Genomic DNA, 23,054 nt, shown 5'->3' with positions numbered 1-23,054 from the left:
ATATGCGCTTATGAGGTTTTCTGTTTGTCTCGCAAAGCACTGTGGGTAGACGTCCTACGCCCAAAATGGCGGCAGGATTGAAAAGTTTGTTGCTGTTTTTGTTTTATTTTATGACATTTTATCGGTCTCTGTCCCCTTCTGGATAAATCCCTATTTTTAGCACGATTAAGAAGGTTAGTCGTTTATTTCCGATCCACGAACACGTGATTTGGATCGGTGTTTAGTTTAGTTTAGCTCGGTAAAGCGCCTCCGTGGACGTGTATGAGGCAGATGGCACTGGACCCGTGGACATCACTGCATCTAATACAATTAAAATGAAGAGCTTTTGTACATAGAGATGGAGGATGACGTAAAGAAAGTCAAAAAGGTAAGTCAACACTGTAATATTATAAGAGTTAACGCGCATGAGCCACAAACCGGTTAGTAGCTGAAAAGTGTTGGCCTAACCACAGATAAACAGCTGTATTATCTCTCTTCAGCCTCATAAAAACGCCCACATTTTATTCTTGTCACTAGTGATATTTAGAGGAGTCTCTATGCGTTTTGCCGTTACTTGACTGGATTAGTAACGTTAGGGGACTTGCTGGTTATTATTTATGTTAGTCGCTTTACTGAGACGCATCACCCGAAATAACCTGAGAATCTCAGCATGTGACTTTACTGTGATTGTTGCATATCTGTCTCTTGTCATTTTCCTCTGAGTTACTTTGTGCCATTTAGTATCTCACTCATACTTCGGTCAGAGATTTACAGAGCCCCCCTATGGTCACGTAGAAAAATATTTGAGATACAATCAATCTGGACCTGCATTTTCAAATCTGTGCTGTCTGTTTATAGTTTTTTGTACTGATCTATACAATCAGTAGCTACTCAAAGATTCATAAACCGCATCCATAGTATCGCAGCATGGTCCTCCAATTAAGAAATGTCTACACTGATTTTCTTAATAGATATAATCCTAAAATATTGGAATTTTACATTGTAGTAAATATAAAAATATGATATATCACATAAATAAACAAACAAAAAAAAGAGCCAAAACTGCCATATAGCATTAGCTCTTAATACATTTTAAGTTCGAAGTTGTGAACCTAAAATTAGAATGAAAAATACATCCTGGCTTTTCTTAAAAACTTTCCAGATACGTTTACTAACATTTGCTATATGTATGTGTGTATGCATGTATAGAATATTTTATATATTATAAATATTATATATAATATTAACAAGATAAACTTTGTTTATAATTTTTTTTAAACTAAATTTGTTTGAATATATTTAAAATATAATGTAAATATAAAAATTTAAATTATTATTAATGATGATAACATCTACATTTTAGCTACTGTCTTAGCAGAGATTTCTAAATTGTGGGAATGGCTCTACAAATCTGTGTTTGTGATTTTGTGAGTACAGTTTACACATTTTTGGGCATTAGCCTAATTGTTAAAATAAAATTCTTAGACCTTAAAAGCCTCCTGTCTGTCCCTGTATTGAGTCGATGTAGAGAATAACTCATCTGTTCGATGAGGAAGTCAATAGGCCTGCAGGAACTGCATTATCTGATGTGAGGAATGGCAGGATCACAGACAGGGTTCTTATGATGTGATGTTTCCTATCAGATCAGTGTTTTTGTAGGGGAGGTGTTTCCATGCCGAGCTCAGACTTTCCTCCTCATACACAGGGGAGAATGCAGGGTTGGGTTCTCCAAAGATTCAGACAGGAAGTGACGCCACCTGTGTCTGCGTCTTAATCACCACTGTGTGACGGATGCTTTCTTTTCCTCAGTCAAAGCAAATCAGTTATCATAGACTTGTAGGATGTTGTGTAATCTCTCAAAGGTTGGGTTTTCAGTCCTTATTAATGTGTTAATGAATGTTTTGGTTGTCTGATTTAGCAGAGAGAATCAGTTTCCCCAAGTGGCCACAGGGTGGAGGCATTGAGTTATTTACTGTCAAAATCATTGTGAAATTTTGTTTTATATTAAGAATATTTATGTTGCTTGGTAATGTAAACAGCAGCTTTTGTAAAATCTGAAATAAATAGACTTAAAGCAATAAAATATTTTTATATAATCTACCATTCAAAAGTTTGGTGTTGGTGAGATTTTTTTTAAATGGCTTTGAAAAAAGTCTCTTGTGCTCAAAAAATATAGTAAAACAGTAAATTTTTTATAGTATTTTAATAGTTTCTTGGAACAGTTTTTGACCACTAAAAATGTGTACAATTTAAGAATTTATTTCTGGAGCCATATTGAAATTACAGTATCTCTGGCACTGAAAGATATAGGGCCTTAAAAATGAAGATGCCAAAAGCAATGTTTTTTAAGACTCAATATGTAAAAGGTCATTAAAATATCTTTAATACTTCTTGAGTTACAGGCATGTGAACTTTGGAGAAAAATCTTGAAAAATGCCTTTTACCAATGATCACCATTGCCACATAATGCAACAAAGATAAAGTCAACAGATTTTACTAATAAACCAGCCAATCCCTGTGTAAAAATAACATAATGATGCAGCTGCCATTTTTCTAAAGTCATTGTAAATTCATTATAATCTCAGGTGAAAAACCTCCTCTACAAAATAGTGGATTACTCAGTAAATATATATTGTCAACATTTAATAATTTGGCTTTCATCACTGTACATGTTTATCTTTCTTCAGAAAAAAGTTTCCGAAATTTAGTTGATTTGATATGCCATGACTCAAATGCCTTTACTGTCACCTTTGATCAATTTAATGTGTCCTTGCTGAATAAAAGTAATAATTTCTTTTTAAAAATCTTACTGGTAACCTTTGAAGGGTATGTCTGTTAAATCCAGGCGAGGATCACCTGTACACCTTGTTTTCTGAAATTTCAGAAGGACGCAGACTCATGAAATGTTGATGTTCCTTTAGTGTCTCCTTTCTTGACTGTTCAATAATTTAGTATGTGAAAGAATTAGGCTTGTCTTAGACAGAATATATCATAGATTCGTTGCTCACACATGATAACATCTAATGTTATGAATTAGCTTTGCTATACTAGGCTCCATGGGATGTTTTTGAATACTTTGAATATCAGGGCTCCTCCACCTTGTTGAGGACAAAGACTCCTTGGTGGATATACAATGGAGCAGGGGTCCTCTGTTAAATATTGTGTAAAATTTGCATTTTAAGCCAGGCCTATAATAAAATGCTTATAGTGCAATGTTAATGTATTAATATTGTTAAATTATATTTATTATCAAGAGCCATATAGTTGTGTACTAAATTCATTATAATGAGGGATTGGGCTGATCTTCAACTGCTTAACTGGAATAGACTTCTAGACTGTTTGTGGTGTTGTACTCTAAAATGGTATAATTATTTTTGGTAGTTCCTCTTTATTAATTACTTCCTACATAGCCCAGTATGTTGCACCTACTAGTGTGATGCACCCGAAGTCCTGTTTCCTCAAAGCAGTTATTTAAACAGAATGGCATAATTGGAGATCATATTATAGAAGGACAGCTGCTTCTATAACCTTTTTTCACTTTGTTTGGGTGTTTCATCACAGGAAATGGTGGTTTCTGTTCTTCCTGATTGCATGAACTATAGCTTAAGGCAGAACATGAGTGTTTGTGTGTGAGGACGCGTGTGTCGTGGGGTGTGGTTTCTCTTGCTGCTTTGAGGGAGTTAGCCCTCATTTGTCACAAGCCACATGCAACCTGTTTTGAGAGCAGCGTGCAACAGTAGTCGGCTTGTTGCATAGTACAGCTGTCGTGCGCCACAAGTTTCCATTGTGCTGTCAAAGTAACTGATCATGGAGACAGAGGTAGGGCTCACAGAACTCTTGCTGCTTTTCTTAAATATAATTTTAGTATGCTGTTCACCATTACAAATCCACAGACTTTGAAATACAACGTGGTTGCCTAAACATTCAGTCCGCCTCCAGGTTTCAGCCTTGACTACTTCCAAAAGCTTAGAGACTTTTCTTTTGGATAGCAAGCTGACATTAGTGGTTAGGTTTACCACAGAGTAAGTAGCAGCCTTTTTCCATGAATGTCGATTTCATTATGCTTCGCAAAGGTATAGGGTTTCATAAAAGCCCTTAAGTCAATGTAGTACTGAGACTAGTTGATTGTGTTGTTGTTTTAAGCCAGTAGTACATTTGAAGGGTAAGGACAGCGTGTTAAAGCATCTGTTTTGCTGATTTAGCCTATGTTGAATGTTTTAAAAGAAACTGCATATTGCTAAACTTGATTCAGAATAACCTGCACGTTCATGGAGGCTGATGTATTTACAGGCTTGGGATTGTTGTAGTAACGGTTGCTCCATCAGTCCAGAACACAGAATGCAAAGATGTCGTCGGTGTGAAGTGTATCAGCAAGACATGAGCAAAAATCATTTTGCCGCAGTTAGCCACTGACCAAACTCATAAAATTATGGTCATGCTGAAAAAAGCTCTTGTTTTTTTGACTTCCTCTGGTTGTGATGTGATTTCCTCTTTCTCTCTTTCTTTCTTCAGCCAGGTATTGTGTCTCCGTTCAAGCGGGTGTTTCTGAAAGGAGAGAAGGGGAGAGATAAGAAGGCTCTGGAGAAGTCCACTGAGCGCAGGGCCCTCCACACCTTCTCCCTCTCTCTCCCGGACCACCGTATCGACCCAGACATTCTGCTCAATGACTACATTGAGAAGGAAGTTAAGGTATTTCTCGCCTTCAAATTTGTGCTATTGTATTATGTGCTCATTTTACCATTTTGTTTGGGGGGAAAAAAGCTATTAGCAAAGGTAGAAAGAACCAACTGTACTGGTTGGAATGCAGACTAGGAAAACTAAAACATAGGAAATGCAAATAAATGCTAACCAAATGGTCATGCATAATTAGCATATGAAACTGAATAGGTGTTTATTGTTTTATCGGGGAGAAAACCCTTCCCAGATCTTTTGCTGTTGCCATCAAAGGCAGTGTGTCCAATTAAACTTGAGAGAGTGTAAAAGACTCAACCCTCAGTTACCGTAATATTCTTCTTTTGGATTCAAGGTCTGCATTTGACAGTGTTTGCCACAAGCTCTTCACAGGATCTCATCTTGCAGCAAGTCATTTTTACAAAACCTTTACCTAATCAACCTATGGCATCCCCCAGGGTTCGATACTTGGTCCGCTTCTATTTGTGGTTTGTGCCCCTATTTCAACAGATAATGAGGCACCATGGTTTCCACTGTTATGCTGATGATACCAACATTTATATCAACTGCTGTGATTTCTCCCTTCCCTCTCTTAATTTCCTAGCTAGCTAGTTAGGGAATTCCGTGGGTGGCAGGTTAACACTCCTGCTCCTAGATTCTGGACAAAAAATAAATAAAAGAAAAGAACTATGAAGTGCAGTCTCTTGGTTTATCCCTGTATCTCTATTTTATTTTATTTTTTGCCTTTTTTTTTATATAAATAATTGTTTTTCATGAATTTCCTGTTTATTGTGCTCTGTAAAGTGATAGTGTTTTCTAGAAAGGCTCTAAATTATTATTGTTATTATTACTATTGTAGTATCTGGGACAGCTGACCTCAGTTCCTGGATATCTGAATCCCTCCAGCCGCACAGAAGTTCTGCAGCTTATTGACAATGCCAGGGTAAGAGTAACAGTCAATGGCATTGCCTTATTTTGCAATATGAAGATAACTTCCCACATTGCTTCTCTAATGTGTTTTGCAGAAGTCTCATCAGTTGGCAGGGCAGCTGACATCAGAGCAGGATGCTGTTGTCAGTTTGTCAGCATACAATGTGAAGCTCGTGTGGCGCGACGGAGAAGACATCATTCTCCGCGTACCCATTCATGACATCGCAGCTGTGTCCTACATCAGAGACGACTCACTCCACCTTGTGGTGCTAAAAACAGGTACGCAGTAATGTGAATGAGCATTACACAAAAAGCGAAACAGAAACAGTAATGGACATTTTTTATAGGATAATGTGTGAAAATAATTTTGGGTTTTCTTACCATGGGGTGTGATTTGCGTTTGCAGCTCAGGAGCCTGGTAGTTCTCCATGTCATAGTACAGAGATGTCAAAATCTCCCACTCTGAGCTCTCTTTCGGAGAGTGGAGCTGTGCTTGTGGAGGTCTGCTGCCTGCTTGTGCTGGCCGTCGACAACAAGGTTGGCTTTGGTCATCTAAAAGGACCATATTTTGTGTGTTCAAATAAAGTGGCATATTCTGCATTTTTTTTGTCTTGACAAACCATACAGAATTAAGTTTTTGTGTAAGTCATTTATTGCAAAAACTACTGCTTTTGTGCAGTGTACTGTTACTTTTGATGTTAAAGCTGTGGTCCGTAACTTTTTTTGTATTCAAAATTTATATAATAAGCGAGTACAATCCATTTTCCAAACCGTGTTTTTAGCTTTTCCTGAATCACAACGGTACACCTAGGCTATAATAAGTGTTTATATTCGGACTATTTAGACTGGTTCGGGTAGGTACCGCTGCGGAGTAGCCCAGTACCTGCGTGATTCGTCATAGACATAAACGGAGAGAAGTAGCTCCGGCTACAATGTTCTTCCGCAACACGCACTCAGTTCTGTTTATTAACCAGACCGCTAGAGCGCCAAAAGTTACAGACTGCAGCTTTAATAAAAGCAGCACTGGTTTGATTATCGTGAGCTCTGGATTTGTAGGCTGCGGCAGAGGAGCTCTGTCTTCTACTCAGTCAAGTCTTCCAGATCGTCTACACAGAGTCCACCATTGACTTCCTGGACAGGGCCATCTTTGATGGAGCCACAACCCCCATCAGGCATCTCTCGATCTGCAGCGGTGAGTAGGCAACAACTTCATAATTTTGGGATTTCCCAGTAAATTTGTGCTTGCCCAAAACCACAGACCACAGTCAGTTTCACATCACTTTTTCATCTGGGGTGGTTTATTGGAACCGTATTTATGTTTCCTGACGCTTAGTCTGTTCATATCACACTGACCTTGTAGCAAAATGAAACATTTCTAAATACTTTCCTTATTTTTCCAATAAAAGAGGACTCCTCGAGCAAAGATGCCAAAGAAGTGTTTGAGGCAGAGGCGAGCACATTGTGAGTATCGTTTCAACTGTCCTCTGCAGTAATGTGCCATTTTATCTCTTGAATTGAGCAATCATTGTGTCTTTGTCCAATCTCAGTACTTTCCAAAGTTCTCTAGAGGCGGGACACTCCTCTAGCCCCTCCCCCTCCTCCACCCCAGCCTCACCACAAACCATAACAACCAGTGAGAGTGAACTAAGCACAACAGCTGCTGAACTGCTACAAGACTACATGACCACAGTGAGTGTTTGAGTGTAGAGTGCAGTGTATAAAAAAAAACATTTGAAGATCTGTTATTAGAGTCTGTAATTAGTTTTTGCATAATAAATGATCCCATCATGCATTTCTGTTTTCCTGTCATCCTCTGCAATAGTTGAGGACAAAGCTGTCATCTCAGGAGATACAGCAGTTTGCCACACTGTTACGTGAGTACAGAAACGGAGCCTCCATCCATGAGTTCTGCATCAACCTGCGTCAGCTTTACGGAGACAGCAGGAAGTTCCTCCTCCTGGGTTAGTTACATGTTAAGGTGTTAAATTTGTTTTAAACATAGCTGTTTTCTATAGACTACTCATTGCTCACTGACTTTATACACAAATCTTTAACATTAATGTATGCAGAGTTGTTATTGTTAACTAAAACTATGAATTGCTTTCATTAATTGAAATAAAACAAATACTAAATGGGGGAAGAAAAAAAAATTTAAACTAAATATCAAAAAACAAAAACTAATTAAAAATAACAACAAACATAACAAAATTACTCAAATTAAAATAACTGAAAATAAACTTATTTTACTGATTTAGCTTTTTGTTATTTTAAATTAAGTCATTCCATATACATTATTCATCATTTCATTTTTTTTCTCTGGAGTCCACTTAGTAGAATGTTTTAAATAAATATTTCTTTAAAAATAAATAATATAAATTGTAACTGAACTGATTTTCCACTGTCTCACTGACACGTAGAATTAAATGTACAGATTTTTGCTACTGTATCTTTAAGACTTGTGATATGTGAATGTTTAATTTACGTGGTAGATGAGTAACTACCAGCAGTTTGAGAGTTTGCTGCCATGTCCAGTTTTGTTGCTGCTAACTCCATCCTTCAATAACAGCCTCTTTGTTAAATGTGTGAGACATTTTGACAGGTTCAAATGATTTGTGCTGAAATTTGTGTCACAAATTGTTCTTATCGACCTGTGTTGGAGAATTTCTTCATTTACTGAATTCAGTTCCGCTTTCTCCACTCCAGGACTGCGGCCTTTCATTCCTGAGAAGGACAGCCAGCACTTTGAGAACTTTTTGGAAACCATCGGCGTGAAGGATGGCCGCGGCATCATAACGGACAGCTTTGGACGTTACAAACGCACGACAAGCTCTGCGTCAGACTCCACCACTAATGGAAACGGTGCTGCGGGCGGATCAGATGAAGGAACGGCCAACTCTGAGGGAGACGAATGGGACCGGATGATTTCAGACATAAGCAATGACATTGAAGCGTTAGGAAGCAGTATGGACCAGGACGGCGTGTCGTCTTGATGTCACACACTGGGTCAGTGACTTGCCAATCACCACTTGAGATAATCACATGGGCCATCGGCCCATATTGCTGTCCATCAAATCTGACAATGCTGGAGTTCGGATAATGTATGGATACCACTTCCTGGCCATCATCCTTATTTTTATATGTTGTGCCATATTAACACAAACGGATTTTTTTAGATTTGATAATTGTGATTTTCAAGACTTGTAATAGAAGGATCATGTATTGCTGTGGACAGCAGTTGTGTTCTTCTGGGATGTTTATTGGCAGTATCTGCTACCACTAATGAGAAACCTTGTTGCTGGTAGATGTTGCTCTTTCACACTGATCTGTATGAAAGCTTATTTCCACCACAGAATAAAAAGGTATTTGCTACCTTTTATTTTACAATTCTGACTTTTTCTTCACAGTTCTGACAAAATTGAAGAATTGCGAGATAGAAAGTCAAATCTTAGAAAGAATTCAACTGAGATGTTAACTTCAATTGCTTCATAACTTTTGTTGAACTCAATTGTAAGAGCAGAAAAAAATCTTACGTTTTTTAAATTCTCTCAGTTGTGTTTGTCTCGCAATTCAGACTTTTTGTTTTAGAATTGCAAGTTGCAGTTGAGTTTATATCTTCAAATTAAGATTTGAGAACTGTGTGAGAGGTCAGAATTTTAGATAAAATCTCAAAATTTGAAAAGGTCAGAGTTAAATGAAAATTTAATTGGAAGTTTATACATCTCCATTGAGAGAAAGTCAGAATTATGAGATAAAAAGTCGCAATTATCTTTTTTTTTAATTTATAAAAATAAAAAATAAAGGTAATTGACACTTTATCTCACAGTTCTGTCTTTTTTCCAGTGGCGTATCGGACGGGCACGCAGGGCGTTGAAAGACGATTATCATGTATCGACGATAGACAGAGATATTGTCAAAATCATTACATATTGTTATTATTAAGAGTATTTGGCATTTCCAATTAATGTTAAATTCTGGCTATTATTATTAAGCTACTTTTATTATAAAATTAATATTACAATTAATTTGCTCCGCAATAATTTCATAGCGCATCACCGCATAACTGACGTGCATGCGAAGTAGGCTGCTCCTCATTGAAAATGTTTTAAAAATGTCTTTTAAAACGGGTCTATTAGCCTATAGCCTACAATGAATTATAGGCCTATAGCCTAAATAAAATTAGCACTTCAGTCATCAATGAAACACAAGAGCGGCTTTATTTTAAGCACCGACTTTCAAAAACAATCTGTTCAACACGAAATACGTTTCTTCTCATTGTTTTCACTATGTTCGGGCCACAAGAGAAACATTAAGAAAATAAATTAAAACCGTTATATACCACGTATTAAGTAGGAGATTCGTCTCTCGTCATCTTTGAGAATATGCCGCGTTAATGCGTGCGTCGTCACTTTAACTTTCATGGTGAAAGGCGTTCACCGGCATAAGCCTTGCACAAAGTTTGCACCTTCACAGTTTAAAACAGAAATATTTCCAATATTGTGACGCTACCCCTCCCCCACCCCCACCCCGGGAGGGGGGCCTCCGACTTACGGTTTGTGGGGGGCCCCGCGGATTTGCGCTACGCTACTGCCTTTTTCTCAATATCACACATTTATATCTCACGGTTTACATCTTGCAATTCTGACTATTGTGAGTTTAGAATGTTCAGTTGCGAGAAAAGTTTTTGAAATGATCATTTGAAGGTAACTTTTTTTTTTTTAAATCTGTCGCAGAATTAAGCTTCCATAGATGTCACAATCTCATTTAATAGTAATGCGACTTCTGATCAGTGTGAAGGTGCAGTTTGGAGCATTGCCTAGTGGCCTTCCTAAAGTGTGATCTGCATTGCCTTATGTGTTTTGTAACCTGATGGAAGTGAGGTGCAGTATATTTCCTCCTGCACTGAAGTGCTAATCAAAACTTGACCCTTTTTACACCCTTATATTAACTGGTCATTGTTCTTGTTACACTTGTTTTTCCTGTAACATATATTTTTCACTTCTTTTACATTTGTTTCAGCCAGGATTGATTATAATTACCCAGTTATTATCATGTGGGTTTCTTCAGGTAGGAAATGTAGCACTATATATTTTTGGTTTTGACTGAAAACCTGGAAAAGTTGGATATTAGACAAAGTCAGTTTTCTGGCTGATTGAGAATGCAATATTCATACACTGCATTACACTCATGTCCCGGAGTTTTCAGTTATCTAACATTGTGCCTTGCAGAATCACTGATTGTATCATCCAACATGGATGCAAGTAATATTCTGTAATCTGTACAGAACGTGACTGAAGTATGAGTTTATTAAAAAGTGCAACACTTGCATCCTCATTCATTGCTTTTTGTATCATTTGAGCCACAGGAGGGCTTATTTCACAAGAATTGACTTGCTTTGCATCACATTTTATGGTCTTTGTAGGACTTCTTTTGTTTAGTTAGCCTTCTTTTAATACTGTTTAACCCTGGTTTTTTGTTCTGAAAGGAGGTTTCACTCATTTTAAACCTGCATTATGAAGCGTTGCTCCAGAACAGCTCCATGAACTGGTATAGATGTAATTGATTCTAATTTAGTTATAAAGTGTTAAATAATACTGGGATAACGAATTCAGGTTTTAAAGGAAAACATCCTTAGAGGCTGTAAAACAAAACACACCATGTACACTTTTTTACCCCTTTGTCCTAACTATATATGATGTGGCAATCTCACTTAAAAAGTACTTTTTCCTCCGTTTTTTTCCCTCCTTGATGTTTAATATGGAGTAGGAAATAATTTCCACTAAAGAAACTTTTTTGAACTGTGGTGGCAATATAGCATTGTTGCCAGCAGGGGGCAGTTGGCCATCATTAGCCTAAATTAATCATTTGTAGATAGGCAGGTAGATATATAAGTAAAAAGTTTCTTTTTTTAACAAATCAGCATATGATTTCTGAAAGATCATGTGACACTCAAGACTGGAGTAACGATGCTGAAAATTCAGCTTTGCATCACAAGAATAAATGACATTTTAAAATTAGTATTAAAATAAAAAGTGTGATATTTTATTATATTGTATTATTATTATTTATAATATTGTAATAATATTTCACAATATTACTGTTTTTAACTGTATCTTGTTAAGAGACTTGCCGACCCCAAACAGTAGTGTATGTGTGTGCTGGTGCTAAAGGTCTATACATATGTATTATTTATTAAAAATATATAAAGTACATTTATTTATTTTCCATTTGCACAACTGGGAATTGCTGTAACTATGCTCCAAATTTCTCACACTTGATTAAAAGACCTACACTCACAACTAATGACTAATAAAAACCTTGACAAAAATAGGCCATTAAGAAGAAACCCTAACATAGGCATAAGCTCGCTCAATTTATCCAAGCATGTAGCTATCACGCAACGATAAGTAGGATTAAATGTATCCCACAGTGCAACAGTACACTCCCTCTCTCTCATTAGCGGATGTTACCTCTGAAAAAAGAGGCCTTTGACCTGGACTGACTTCTTTTTGAGGTTACCTAGAGGGTTAATTTTGGATAAGATAAACTTGTGCTATAAATCTGCCCTTTTAATTCTTTTGATCGGGAGAGTCCTTGCCATCAAAGCAGGAGCTAGAGTCCTCAAAGACACCGACAGGCATTATCACATGGCTCTAGAACAAGCTTTGGCACCCGTACATATAAAACGACAGTGCCAAAAGTTTATTCAAGCAGAAGACATTAAGTTGTTCATTAATAATACGCCTCTTGAAGACGAACATAGCGCATAACTTCGCTCACACAGCACATTCCAGGGTGCATGCATGTGTAAAACCCTCATTCCTCACTGGAGCCAAGAAGCACGTCCTGACAAACTGAGCTGCTTTAGGGACACACAAAGGGTGTCAAAGGTCAGTACCCTGATCCTGAGCTAACAAGGAGCTGGGAGCTTATGTCATGTTAGATGTCATTTGACAAGACAGCTGCACTGGAGACAATGATACAGAGAGACCCGGTCTCTCATTAGAGCTAAAGTTGACTGGGGTATGGTGGCAGACAATAGCTCTAAAAAAAACAGGTGTCTTGATGGTTTATAAAGGCAGTAAAGAGTGCATTGGTGCCCACCCACTTTATCAACACCATTGGTTCCGGAAGTGTTTGTCCAATTAATTTTTCCCATAGGGATTTAAAAAAAAAAAAAAAGTATTTGTTAAAAAGTTAAAAGTCGTTAACCAAGTCAACCAGGTGAATCACAACTTTAAAGAGTATTTGGAAATCTGACAAAGCACAAAGGTTCAAGACTGTGTACTGTAATGAGTGAAAGAACTACAATTCCACAAAGCACTGTGAAATACATAATTAAATTAAAAACAGAGAGATATTAAACTAATGAATAATGAGTATAGTATATCTTGTGATAGTACATCAAAATATGCATAACATAGCCTACATTCAAATATTTGAGTAGGGACACTGATTCTATTACATCATTTGCAGTCCCAGACAGCAACATAGTGTTGGCCCAGATTCGGCCCACATCTGGCCCGTGTGAAAACCACACTTGTTGCTGTCTGGGGTTCTTCATGAGAGTTGGTGAATGGTAAAGAGTTCATTTGGAACAACTGACTGGTGGAGATTTCTCTGCAGATTCATGGGTAATGTAGTTTTTAATCAGGAATTTTGCTGTTGAACACAAATGTTTAAAACATAAATTGCAATAATGTGGACTGATGGCTTCAACAAAAGCGTATGCCATTGATTAACAACCTTGTGGCTCACAAAAGGTCTCAAAAAACTGCTACATAACATCCTCCACCATTATCAAGATTACCACGATGCATGCGTATGCATTCTTCTGCTCGTAAACAAGGCTCAGCACATGCGTCGTGGTACTTTCGATAATGGCAGAGGACGGTGACGCGGAAAAGAAGAATTGTTGAATAAATTCGTTATTTTGGTTTTCTTTGCACACAAAAATTATTCTCATAGCTTTGCAAAATTACGGTTGAACCACTGATGTCACATGGACTATTTTAACAATGTTTTTACTAGATTTCTGGGTCTGGGAACATTTCAATTACATTGCTGTCTATGGAAGGGCAGAAAGCGCTTGGATTTCATCAAAAATATCTTAATTTGTGTTCTGAAGATGAACGAAGGTCTTATGGGTTTGGAACGACATGAGGGTGAGTAATTAATGACAGAATTTTCATTTTTGGGTGAACTAAACCTTATATGCTATAATTCAAAATCAATTCCCCTACACTTTTAGAAAAAGGTACAAAGCTGTCACTGGGGTGGTAAGGTACAAAAGCTAAAAGGTACATTTTTGTACTTACACATTCTAAATGTTGCATATTAGTACATACAAGTACTTCAAAAGTACATATTGGTATTTTTGAAAGGGTACGGCTCCAGTGACAGTTTTGTATCTGAGAGATTTTTCTGAGAGTACATGGAGAAAATGAATGGGATTTTTACTTCCGGAGCGAGATTGTTGCACTCGATGGCTTTACACAAAAGATTCAGTTTTGTAAGAAAAATATCATTTGATAAAGCAATATCGCACAAGTAGATATGTGTGCCAACAACACGACTTTGTGATACTGCGTTTTTAAGTTTAATAAACAAGAAGTTAATATTGAGTAACTTTAATTTTAGACACAATATCAATGAGAGTAGTTCCAATACAAAACAGTGAAAAGTCTCCACGCTATCAGCTGGTCAACCAATCAAATTCGAGGACCGGATTGCTATAAAAAAGTATTAAAACTGCTAATTGTGAGACAATATGTCAAGTCCCAGAATGCTTTGGGAGTTTATCATTGATCAAGGATAGTTTGGCTGTACACAAAAGCCAGTCATTGTGAAGGGATGTGAAACACTACCTTCCTGAAAAAGGACTTTGAAACACACCCTTTCAGCTTTTGTTCAGAGCTGGTTTCACTCCATCTTTTGAAGAAATGTGAATAAGAAAGCCAAGACATTTTCTCTGAGGTAGGCCTATTGTTCTGACTGAGTTATCCAGCACAATATTCACACTCATTAAAAAAGCACTGCAAATGTTTAAGATCAACAAGAAAACCAAGTGAACCGAAATACTCCAGTGTTCAAACAAACAGGAAGTGCCTAAACATCCACAAATAAGGTAATTGAGTGTGGTAATGGCACTTATTATCGTAGCCTTTGCACATATGTTGGAGTTTTTGTTTACGAAAACGTCATTTGAATGATGGAGATCTGCTGAGACGTTCCTCCCAAATTGGGCAAAATGGAACCACTTAAGAGTAATTGGCTACATAGAGATCGGCATCAGCTCAATGTACACAAAGCAGTAAAATGATGAGCCTTCTTGCTTCGTTTCATAGTAACATACTAACTCATCAACAATGTACTGAAAAACATTTATTGCAGGATTATATGGATGAATTATCAGAGATTTCTGTAAGCATGTTTCCACAGATGTTCTGTAGACTGGGATGTTATTGTACTGTACATAGCAAATGCCATCTTTACTGTACATGCCAAGCGTAATATTTTTTAATGTATCTAACCACAACCGAGTTATGTTTATAAGATATTCTTCCATATAAAATACAAATGTGTGTAGAAAAGTTCAAACATGCAGACTCATGTATAACTACTTGAGACATTTTGTGCCATACATAAGCAAAACTGAATTAAGGCCGTGGCTCTGTTCCAAAACCTGGTGAGCTGCTTCACTACGGCCTACATAATCATAATCATGAACTTCATAAGAGACTGATTTGGAGCGCTCTACATAGGTAGCAAGTCTGTGTGGCACACAATTCGCATTACTCTTGGGAGATTTGATTCATTTTATTTCAACAGAGTGCAACATTCTGGTTCAGGAAGTGAAATACCAATCATTTTCTCTGTTGGGGAACTGATTTTTTACAATAACTTATAAACCATTAAAGAAAAGCCTTCTGTGAGCTTCAAGGTTGTTAATCGATGGTACATGCTTTTGTTGAAACCATCAGCCTGCATTACTCAGTTTTTAAAAAAAAAATCATGTTTAGAGGTAGAATTCCTGGTGAAAATGATCTCAATCACAACCACAATGATTCATGGGATTGTAATTATTTTCCTTAATAAAGTCAATAAGTACACAGTCTTGAACCTTTGTCTTTTTGTTTGATTTTCAGAAATGTTTTTGCTTCATCATATTGTGATTCATTTCATAGCAGGTTGGTTTGGTTTATGGCTTATAACTCTTTAATGAAAACGTTTTAAAATCCATAGGGGAAAAATGAATGGGAAAAAAAAAAATTCTGGGATGAAGGCAGCTGAAAAAATGGCTGTGTACTGTTGGCATTAACATGTTGCTAAGCTAAAGCACTGATAAGCATTAAAAAAAATACACAGAACACAAAATTATTATAAAATAATCAATTTAAATTACATTCATCAATACTTTTCAATATTAAATGATATGTACCTTTATTAATAATCAACATTTCTAATGCCTTGTCTGCAATGTTCACAGAGCTTATAACGCAATGCATTATGGGATTGCTTTCACCATGAATGCCGCCTTAGAATTTGGCAAGGTGTCTTGGAGGCACTATAATTAAGATGCCTATTTTGGAACAGTCTTTACGCATTTGATAGTGTACAAGGTTTTGAAACAGAGCATGTGTGTGGTAAGCAACATCATTTGATATCTCATGACCACAACAAGGACTGTATCTAAGGCATAGAGCCATGGCTAGTGGATCAGACATTGTCTATTGTTCATTTGATTAACTGAAAAGGTTTGACTGGCACAAGAACATAGAGCAAGAGGCACAGGATGTTCTGTGACAACAGTTCTCTTGGGTTCCAAAACAGTTGTCTAAGATCATTCACTTCAGGATCATTCACTTTTTGAGTCACTAATTCGGCTAAGCCTTTCTTTTGCAGTTGGGTCATGCGTTAAATGGCTAGCAAAGGGAAAAGCGTCTGGAGTTGATGTTCATCTTGGTGACACCAATGAGGCGCAGTGGTGAAGAGAGTCCAAACCCTGGAGTGACGGGTCCATCACACAAAAGATCCGACAGCTCGTCACGCTCCTCCAGGCCAAAGGTGGCGTCGTTGAGCATCCGGCGATGCAGATGACACGTCTGCTCCACTTTGAGTTTGTTGATGTCACCGCGTAGTCGCATAAGTTGGCGGGCCAACTGCTGGTCCTGGATGCGCATCTCCATCTATGAAAGAATAACAAGTAGGAGAAACTCAATAAAGGGTTGGTTCACCCAAAAATGGAAATTCTGTCATTAATTACTCACGCTCATGTTGTTTCAAACCTGTAACACAAATGAAGATATTTCTGATGAAATCTGATAAAGCTTTCTGACCCAAGGCCCAGAAAGGTAGTAAGGACATCGTTAAAATAGTCCATGACATCTTTATGAAGCTACGAGAATTCTTTTTGTGCACAAAAAAAAAAAAAAAAAACTTTATTCAACAATTCTTCTCTTCCGTCTCAGTCTTCAACGTGCGTTCACACTGTATATGCAGGGTAAGAAAGCTTGCGGATTTCATCAAAAATATCTTAATTTGTGTTCCGAAGATGAACGAAGGTCTTACGGGTTTGAAACGACATAAGGGTGAGTAATAAATGACAGAATTTTTGGGTGAACTATCCCTTTAAGGCTTAATTATATCACTTTGTGCCTCCTTAAATTTCCTAGTGAAAATTATGAAGCATTTACTTAGACATAATGAGACAATATTTACTTATTTTACACAGATTAGATGTTTAGATTCAGGGTTCTCAACTGGCCATGAAGGTACACTTTCCTGCAGAGAAATACTCCCTTTAAAAGTTTGAGACAAAACTATAGAAAAAAGCTAAATTGATCTGGTGTCATTTTAAAATGAAATTCTCCTCATGTCTCCTAGTATTTGAATTTAAAATGCATTTTTAAACTACTGTAATATTTTTCAAAGTTTTGAGAACATTTGAGTACTTTTTACAATAAAACACCATTTTAGCTATTCAGCCTCATAATTTAACATTTTAATTCAATGTTACCTGCCATTTCTTTGTAATTGACTGTAAAAATTACTAGCAATTTCTGAGTAAAATTGTTTCTACACCATGATGACCATCATTACTCCATCATGATCCTTCAGAAATCATTCTAATTTGCTGATTTAATGCTCATAAAACATTTGTTATTATTATCAATGCTAAAAACAGTTGTGCTGCTTAATATTTTTGTGGAAACTGTGATGTATTAATATAAATCTTTTGTAACATTATAAATCTTTATTGTCACGTTTGATCAATTTAATGCATTCCTGTTGAATAAATAGAAATCTTACGGACCCAAAACTTGGAAAAGTATAAGTATAAGTCCCTCTACCTTTCAGGCTCATGGCAAAATGCCTGGCGTGAAGCTACAGCTAAATAATTGCTACTAACCATTTAAACAATCATGGGCATGTAGATCCATCTTTGTTAGCAAACACACTTTTGTCAGTTTCACATAACAAAGGGCTCAAAATTAGGGAAGGTGATATGGATCTTCAGAATTCCCTTTGTACTGCAACTTGCCCTGTTTTTTTTGTTATTGTGTCCAATTTTCTCTGTGTAAATGTTTATGGACACACACAGGGCAAAGGCGGTGGAAGAAAGGCTTCTGATGTGGCTAAAGGAGCCTCATTGTATGCCTTGGTTGTAATGGCCTGTGCATAAAAGCTTGCCTTGAACCACATGGCTGAGTGGAAGAGAAGTGATTACAGGAACAGAAAGCGATCACCTCTCATGCTTATCTACTCACCATCTTTTCCACTCACTTTAACATGAATTGCAATCTCTCACGCAGTGATATAGTAATGGAGGCTTGTGCATTCACTCCATTGTTTCATTCAAATTAGCTAACTAATGGGGCTGCTGTTCGTTTTCTTCCCTTACAGAAAGATGATTGCAAAATAGCAGCAATCATTTTGAAAAATCAAATTATTGAGAACATGATAATGACAAATATGAGTGTCTATGGTGAAGACAATTTCATTGAAAATGCTTTAAAAATCCATTTTTAAACGAATTGTGTTAAAAACTTTTCAAGAAAAAAAAAACATGTATTTTCCATACACCTTCAATGAGTGAGTGTCCATAATCATTATTGAAAAAAATTCAAAACATTTTAAAATCTATATTAAGGTATAATTTTTATTTATACAAATATCATAAATTATTAATTATATTTTTATATGATATTAATTATACCTTTTTTGGGAGTTGCACCACATGACATTTTACCTTAAACCGAAGTAATCTTGTCATAAAAGGTCAAGTTTTCTGATATTTTAAGAGATGCTGGCATGCATTATTCAGGAATTCAACCTTCAGTCAATAAATGAAGATTTTGACATGTTTTGACTTACCAGTTCTTTTCTAAGCCAAACCAGAGCTTCGTCAATATTATCAAATCCTCCAAGGCTTCTAGAAATCAGGGCATTTCCTGCAGTCTCTTGGGAATTCTGAGGTGTGACGTCAGGCTTCAGTCCAGCACCTTTCTCCAGCTCTGATGAGTCCTCTGACACGGCTAAGCCTTTGGAGCTTTGAGCTTCCACTCGTTCCTTCCACTCAAGATAAGACGGCCTTCTGGTCTCAAGCCTGAGCTTCTCAGTCAGTGCTTTCAGGTTTCTCAAATGATCATCTGGGGCAGCCTCAAGGCCATCACAGTCCTCTATATTAATCTGAGGTATTGAGCTGGCATCCATGGCCTTTTGAGGAAGTGGTTAGAGTCACCAAAAATAAACAGTGAAAATCAATTTATGTGGTCAGATGATCTCATTGCCTTGTTGGATCAATAAACATACAGTAGACCTTTGGATTTGCTTGCAGTAACCAGGATGGTATGTCTGTGGGGCTATAAAATAAATCAACAATGCAGATATTGAGCTTCCATTTTTCCAGCAGTATCGTCCCCGTAGCGTAGCAGTCCTAACACATCTTGCTTCCTGGTCCTTTCCTTCAATTGAAACGAACGTAGTTACCTTTTCATCATTTAAAAGTTTAGGCCTAATATTAAATATTTATGTATTTTAATAGCATATAAAACTTCCATATATTTCAAGGTGCCAGTTTTAACATAAACAAGTACACTTAATGTGATGCATATTTGTCAGTCACATAAATGAAACCAGTAAGAATGTATGTCATAGTACCAATAAACTATGTAAAAGATACATAATAACCAAGTTTATATATTTATAATCTAATCTATTTATTTTTTATTAGTTATTTATTAATATGAATAAATGTAAAAATAAAATGTATTTATTATTTTTAATAATAACTATTTATAATTATTATTTTAACTGTTTAATCAAACATTTTACCTAAATAAACGAATTGCTCGTACTTTTTAAGTGATTCAGTTTAATTGTTTTCACAATTAACATATTTACACTGATTAAAATAATATATTTTGAATATATGATGATTTAAATAAAATTAAATACAAAATTATTTTTTCAAAGTTGTAAATAAAAGATTATTGGAGTGAAAATGCTTTTTTCAAAATGCCATGCTTGATACAGTATGTTACTTGCTGTTTCTTTGTAATTGTTTGTGAAATTTACTAGCAATTTCTGAGTGAAATATTGTTTCTACACTATTTTTTTTTTTTTTTCAGTGTAGATGCCAATTAATAAACTATACAATGACTACATTATTTTAGTGTAAGTGAACGTATATAAAAGTAAGAAGAAAGAGAAATTATGTATTTGATAGATTATTTGATTTTCATTTGTAAAACCAGAAGCTATTCCTCTGAAGTAAATCATGGTTAAAATGGGAAGTTTACTGATCACATGGACGCTTTCCATCCATGCCTCATATCTCACTGTGGATCTTAGAAAGCTGGCGGTTGCCATAGCAACTAAGCCCAGCCAATGAGTCAGCAGCACTGAAGACTGTCTGCTCTAAAGAACTAAATGTCACTCCTCACTAGAGCAGCCAGACCTGTGACAATCACCAAAGAACATAATGCTGCTCAATTACAGCCTCTCATTACTCTAATACAGACAAGCAAAACTACTGCTGAGAACACAATCACATGAAGTTCTGTTACACAGCAATGCATCAGCATTGTGCTTATAATCTAATTAGTCTCAGGACCACCCACATTTTTAATGCTTTCCCGCAAAGCTGTCTGTCCAATGTACTTGTGATATAGAGTTTGGCGCATTGCCTTGACATCTTTCATCATTGCAGCTGCTCTAGGAATGCATTCTTCCCATAAGAGGAGTGTGCTGGTTGTTAATTGGCCTCACATTAACCTCCACACGGCTGCGGGACTAATCACACTCCTGAAGTCTCGGCTCATTTAGCGCTTTGCTCCACCTCCTGCACCGTGTGTGGCAGCACTAACGTGACTCAACTCACATGGGGATCCATTCATCCAAGACCACTCGCACTTTAGTCTGAAAAAATGTGCTTCTCAAAACATTTACTGACTGCAAACCAAGACTTTAACATATGAGGCAAACTAATGATAATTCATGGTGAAATAAGGCTTGAGACTCTACAAAGAGAATGAAAATACTGTATATTATATGTAATATGTATATGTAATATATAAATGCCTGTAGCATGAATATATCAAGACTAAACAAGATCTGAAGGTTTTGCACTTACTTGATTTCATAAAACTTAGCACTTTATTTTACAGTCCTGTTCTGCATGTACATACTACTTAGTTAGTAATTACAACAACTGGTTAATAACTAGGTTCTGACCCTGAACCTACCCATAAACCTATAACCTTAACCCATGTGGTTACCTTATTTATACTTATACTTTCTCAGGTAAGTACTCTATAAGTATATGTAAGGACACATACTGTAAAATAAAGTGCGACCTATAATATAATAACCTGGAAAGTTTCAAACTTTTTTATTCCCTTTTCATGAATAATATTGGTTTTGAGTGCTCTATCTTTCCACACTCTCTAAAGTATCATGTTTAGAATGCAGATCTCAAGGGGAAATTGTTCCTTTTTCCAGACATATTAAATGTTCTTCAGGCCAGTTTGGAACACTATGCATGACTGCATTTATCCATGTCTAATTAGATGCGGTGAACCTTACTGTCGTATATCTGGAGTGCAAATCTTGGTTTCTCAGCATAAAATGATTCTCCAATCTGGAGTGAAAATGAACTAGCCAGAGTCTCACTTTCACAATCATGGTCATAAATATAGCCTTAATGTCTAATAACTTTCCGTTGAAGCTGTTACAACATGTAACAACATTACTTTGATTATTACCAAATAGTTTATTTATTAGACATGTCACATAGCAATGATTAACTGATCCCTGGTAAATACAGACTAAATGAAAACATGTCCGTGTGTTGAATAACTCATGTCTAGACAATTCATGAACATGAAATTTGTTTACTTTCCTTTTTAAAATACTTAATGAAAGTTGTTACTTTAAAATAGGCTACACCAGCTCAATAAACCTATTAGAATAAAACACCATGAAGCAGATAGCCTACATCCTGCGTAGAAAATCATTTCAAGTCATTAAAAAAAAAAAAAAAATTACTGCACTCAGTGGGACAGGCAGTAGCCTATTAGCCAGCTCAATAGTGACTCTTAAAGAATATTTGAATATTTTATCTAGTTTAGCCTGTATGTGGTTTAGAGACTCTGGAGGCTCTCTTTATGCAGATAGTATTAAGGAAAAGATGATTCTTACCTTCATAGTAGTTTGTCAGGCACTTGTACTCCTCGCGTCCTGCTCTAGAGGAGAGCACAATAACACTGCTCTTACTCCACCACACTTGTTTCTTGAATGAGATGAGAGGCTTGAATGGAGGAGGGGCGTAAGTTGCGTCAGGTTGTGGTTGTCGTGGAGACGGTAAAGAATCTGCAAAAGCCGCGAGTACAGCAGCATCTCCCGGATCTCACAGAGAGAAGCCAACTCACACTCCTCTAAAACTCTTATACTCTTGCATCATATTAAAATATCATAAGAAATATTAATGATCACTTCAAACATTATAAAAGCCCCATCTTACATCTAATTCTGCATACATTTAATCCTAAGTATTTATTTGTAGGACTTAACAGAGACTTTCAGAGAATGCGGGTTATAGTGTGTGTATTTAAAGCATAAAGACCGGAAAAGTAAGACCACATTTTGTCATACTATGTCTATTTCCAGACACTTATTATTTAAGACTGAAATGCATGAATGTTTAATATTTAAACTGCCTATAGATGACCATGTAGCTATTAAGTTATGTTTGTGTGACCTCTGGTGGAGCATGTTGATAATAAAACTTGCATTAGTCATATTCTTTTTACAGAAGTACGCAGTTATTAAAAGGCTAGTATGTTTCAGTAACGTTCAAAAAATAGTTTAGCCAGAGTTTCTGTTTTCACTTGACGGTAAATAGACGCTCGCGCACAGAAACCGTTCGCGTGAGGAGGCTAATTTAAGGCTGCTCCTGCGTTTTTGATCGTTTT

The 23,054-nt window shown here is 36.5% G+C and overlaps 2 protein-coding genes across 4 annotated transcripts; one reads left to right on the top strand and one right to left on the bottom strand.

Moving 5' to 3' along the window:
- The first annotated feature begins 27 nt into the window (after positions 1–27).
- On the top strand, positions 28–10,915 carry ccm2 (CCM2 scaffold protein). Of its 2 annotated transcripts, none has more exons than XM_058756841.1 (10): positions 28–367; positions 4,492–4,668; positions 5,510–5,593; positions 5,676–5,859; positions 5,987–6,117; positions 6,637–6,772; positions 6,987–7,041; positions 7,128–7,269; positions 7,403–7,541; positions 8,284–10,915. In XM_058756841.1, exons 1-10 carry the CDS (start codon positions 338–340, stop codon positions 8,568–8,570), a joined length of 1,365 nt encoding a protein of 454 aa, XP_058612824.1. In that variant the 5' UTR covers positions 28–337; the 3' UTR covers positions 8,571–10,915. The 2 variants fall into 2 exon arrangements, with proteins under 2 accessions (XP_058612824.1, XP_058612825.1); XM_058756842.1 differs by lacking the exon at positions 28–367 and adding an exon at positions 3,669–3,798.
- A 4,466-nt stretch (positions 10,916–15,381) lies between these two features.
- Positions 15,382–22,848, bottom strand: fam167ab (family with sequence similarity 167 member Ab). 2 transcript variants are annotated; one of them, XM_058756195.1, is made up of 3 exons: positions 22,282–22,848; positions 18,955–19,296; positions 15,382–16,766 (listed from the first exon to the last, which is right to left on the bottom strand). In XM_058756195.1, the coding sequence occupies exons 1-3, from the start codon at positions 22,285–22,287 to the stop codon at positions 16,503–16,505; spliced, it is 612 nt and encodes a 203-aa protein (XP_058612178.1). In that variant the 5' UTR covers positions 22,288–22,848; the 3' UTR covers positions 15,382–16,502. The 2 variants fall into 2 exon arrangements, with proteins under 2 accessions (XP_058612178.1, XP_058612179.1); XM_058756196.1 differs by having other exon boundaries at positions 18,955–19,544; positions 22,282–22,837.
- Between the last annotated feature and the right edge of the window lie 206 nt (positions 22,849–23,054).

Source organism: Onychostoma macrolepis, chromosome 20 (genome assembly GCF_012432095.1).
Source record: "Onychostoma macrolepis isolate SWU-2019 chromosome 20, ASM1243209v1, whole genome shotgun sequence".
Taxonomy (NCBI): domain Eukaryota; kingdom Metazoa; phylum Chordata; class Actinopteri; order Cypriniformes; family Cyprinidae; genus Onychostoma; species Onychostoma macrolepis.
This window is presented reverse-complemented; position numbering and strand designations above follow the sequence as displayed.

Bases quoted from the DNA above. Each gene is read 5' to 3' on its own strand.
- ccm2 (XM_058756841.1), top strand. From the start codon at position 338: ATGGAGGATGACGTAAAGAAAGTCAAAAAG. The intron at 6,118-6,636 runs GTTGGCTTTGGT...CTGGATTTGTAG, and splicing joins TGCTGGCCGTCGACAACAAG to GCTGCGGCAGAGGAGCTCTG. The intron at 7,542-8,283 runs GTTAGTTACATG...TCTCCACTCCAG, and splicing joins CAGGAAGTTCCTCCTCCTGG to GACTGCGGCCTTTCATTCCT.
- fam167ab (XM_058756195.1), bottom strand. The intron at 16,767-18,954 runs GTAAGTCAAAAC...ATTCTTTCATAG, and splicing joins TTTGGCTTAGAAAAGAACTG to ATGGAGATGCGCATCCAGGA.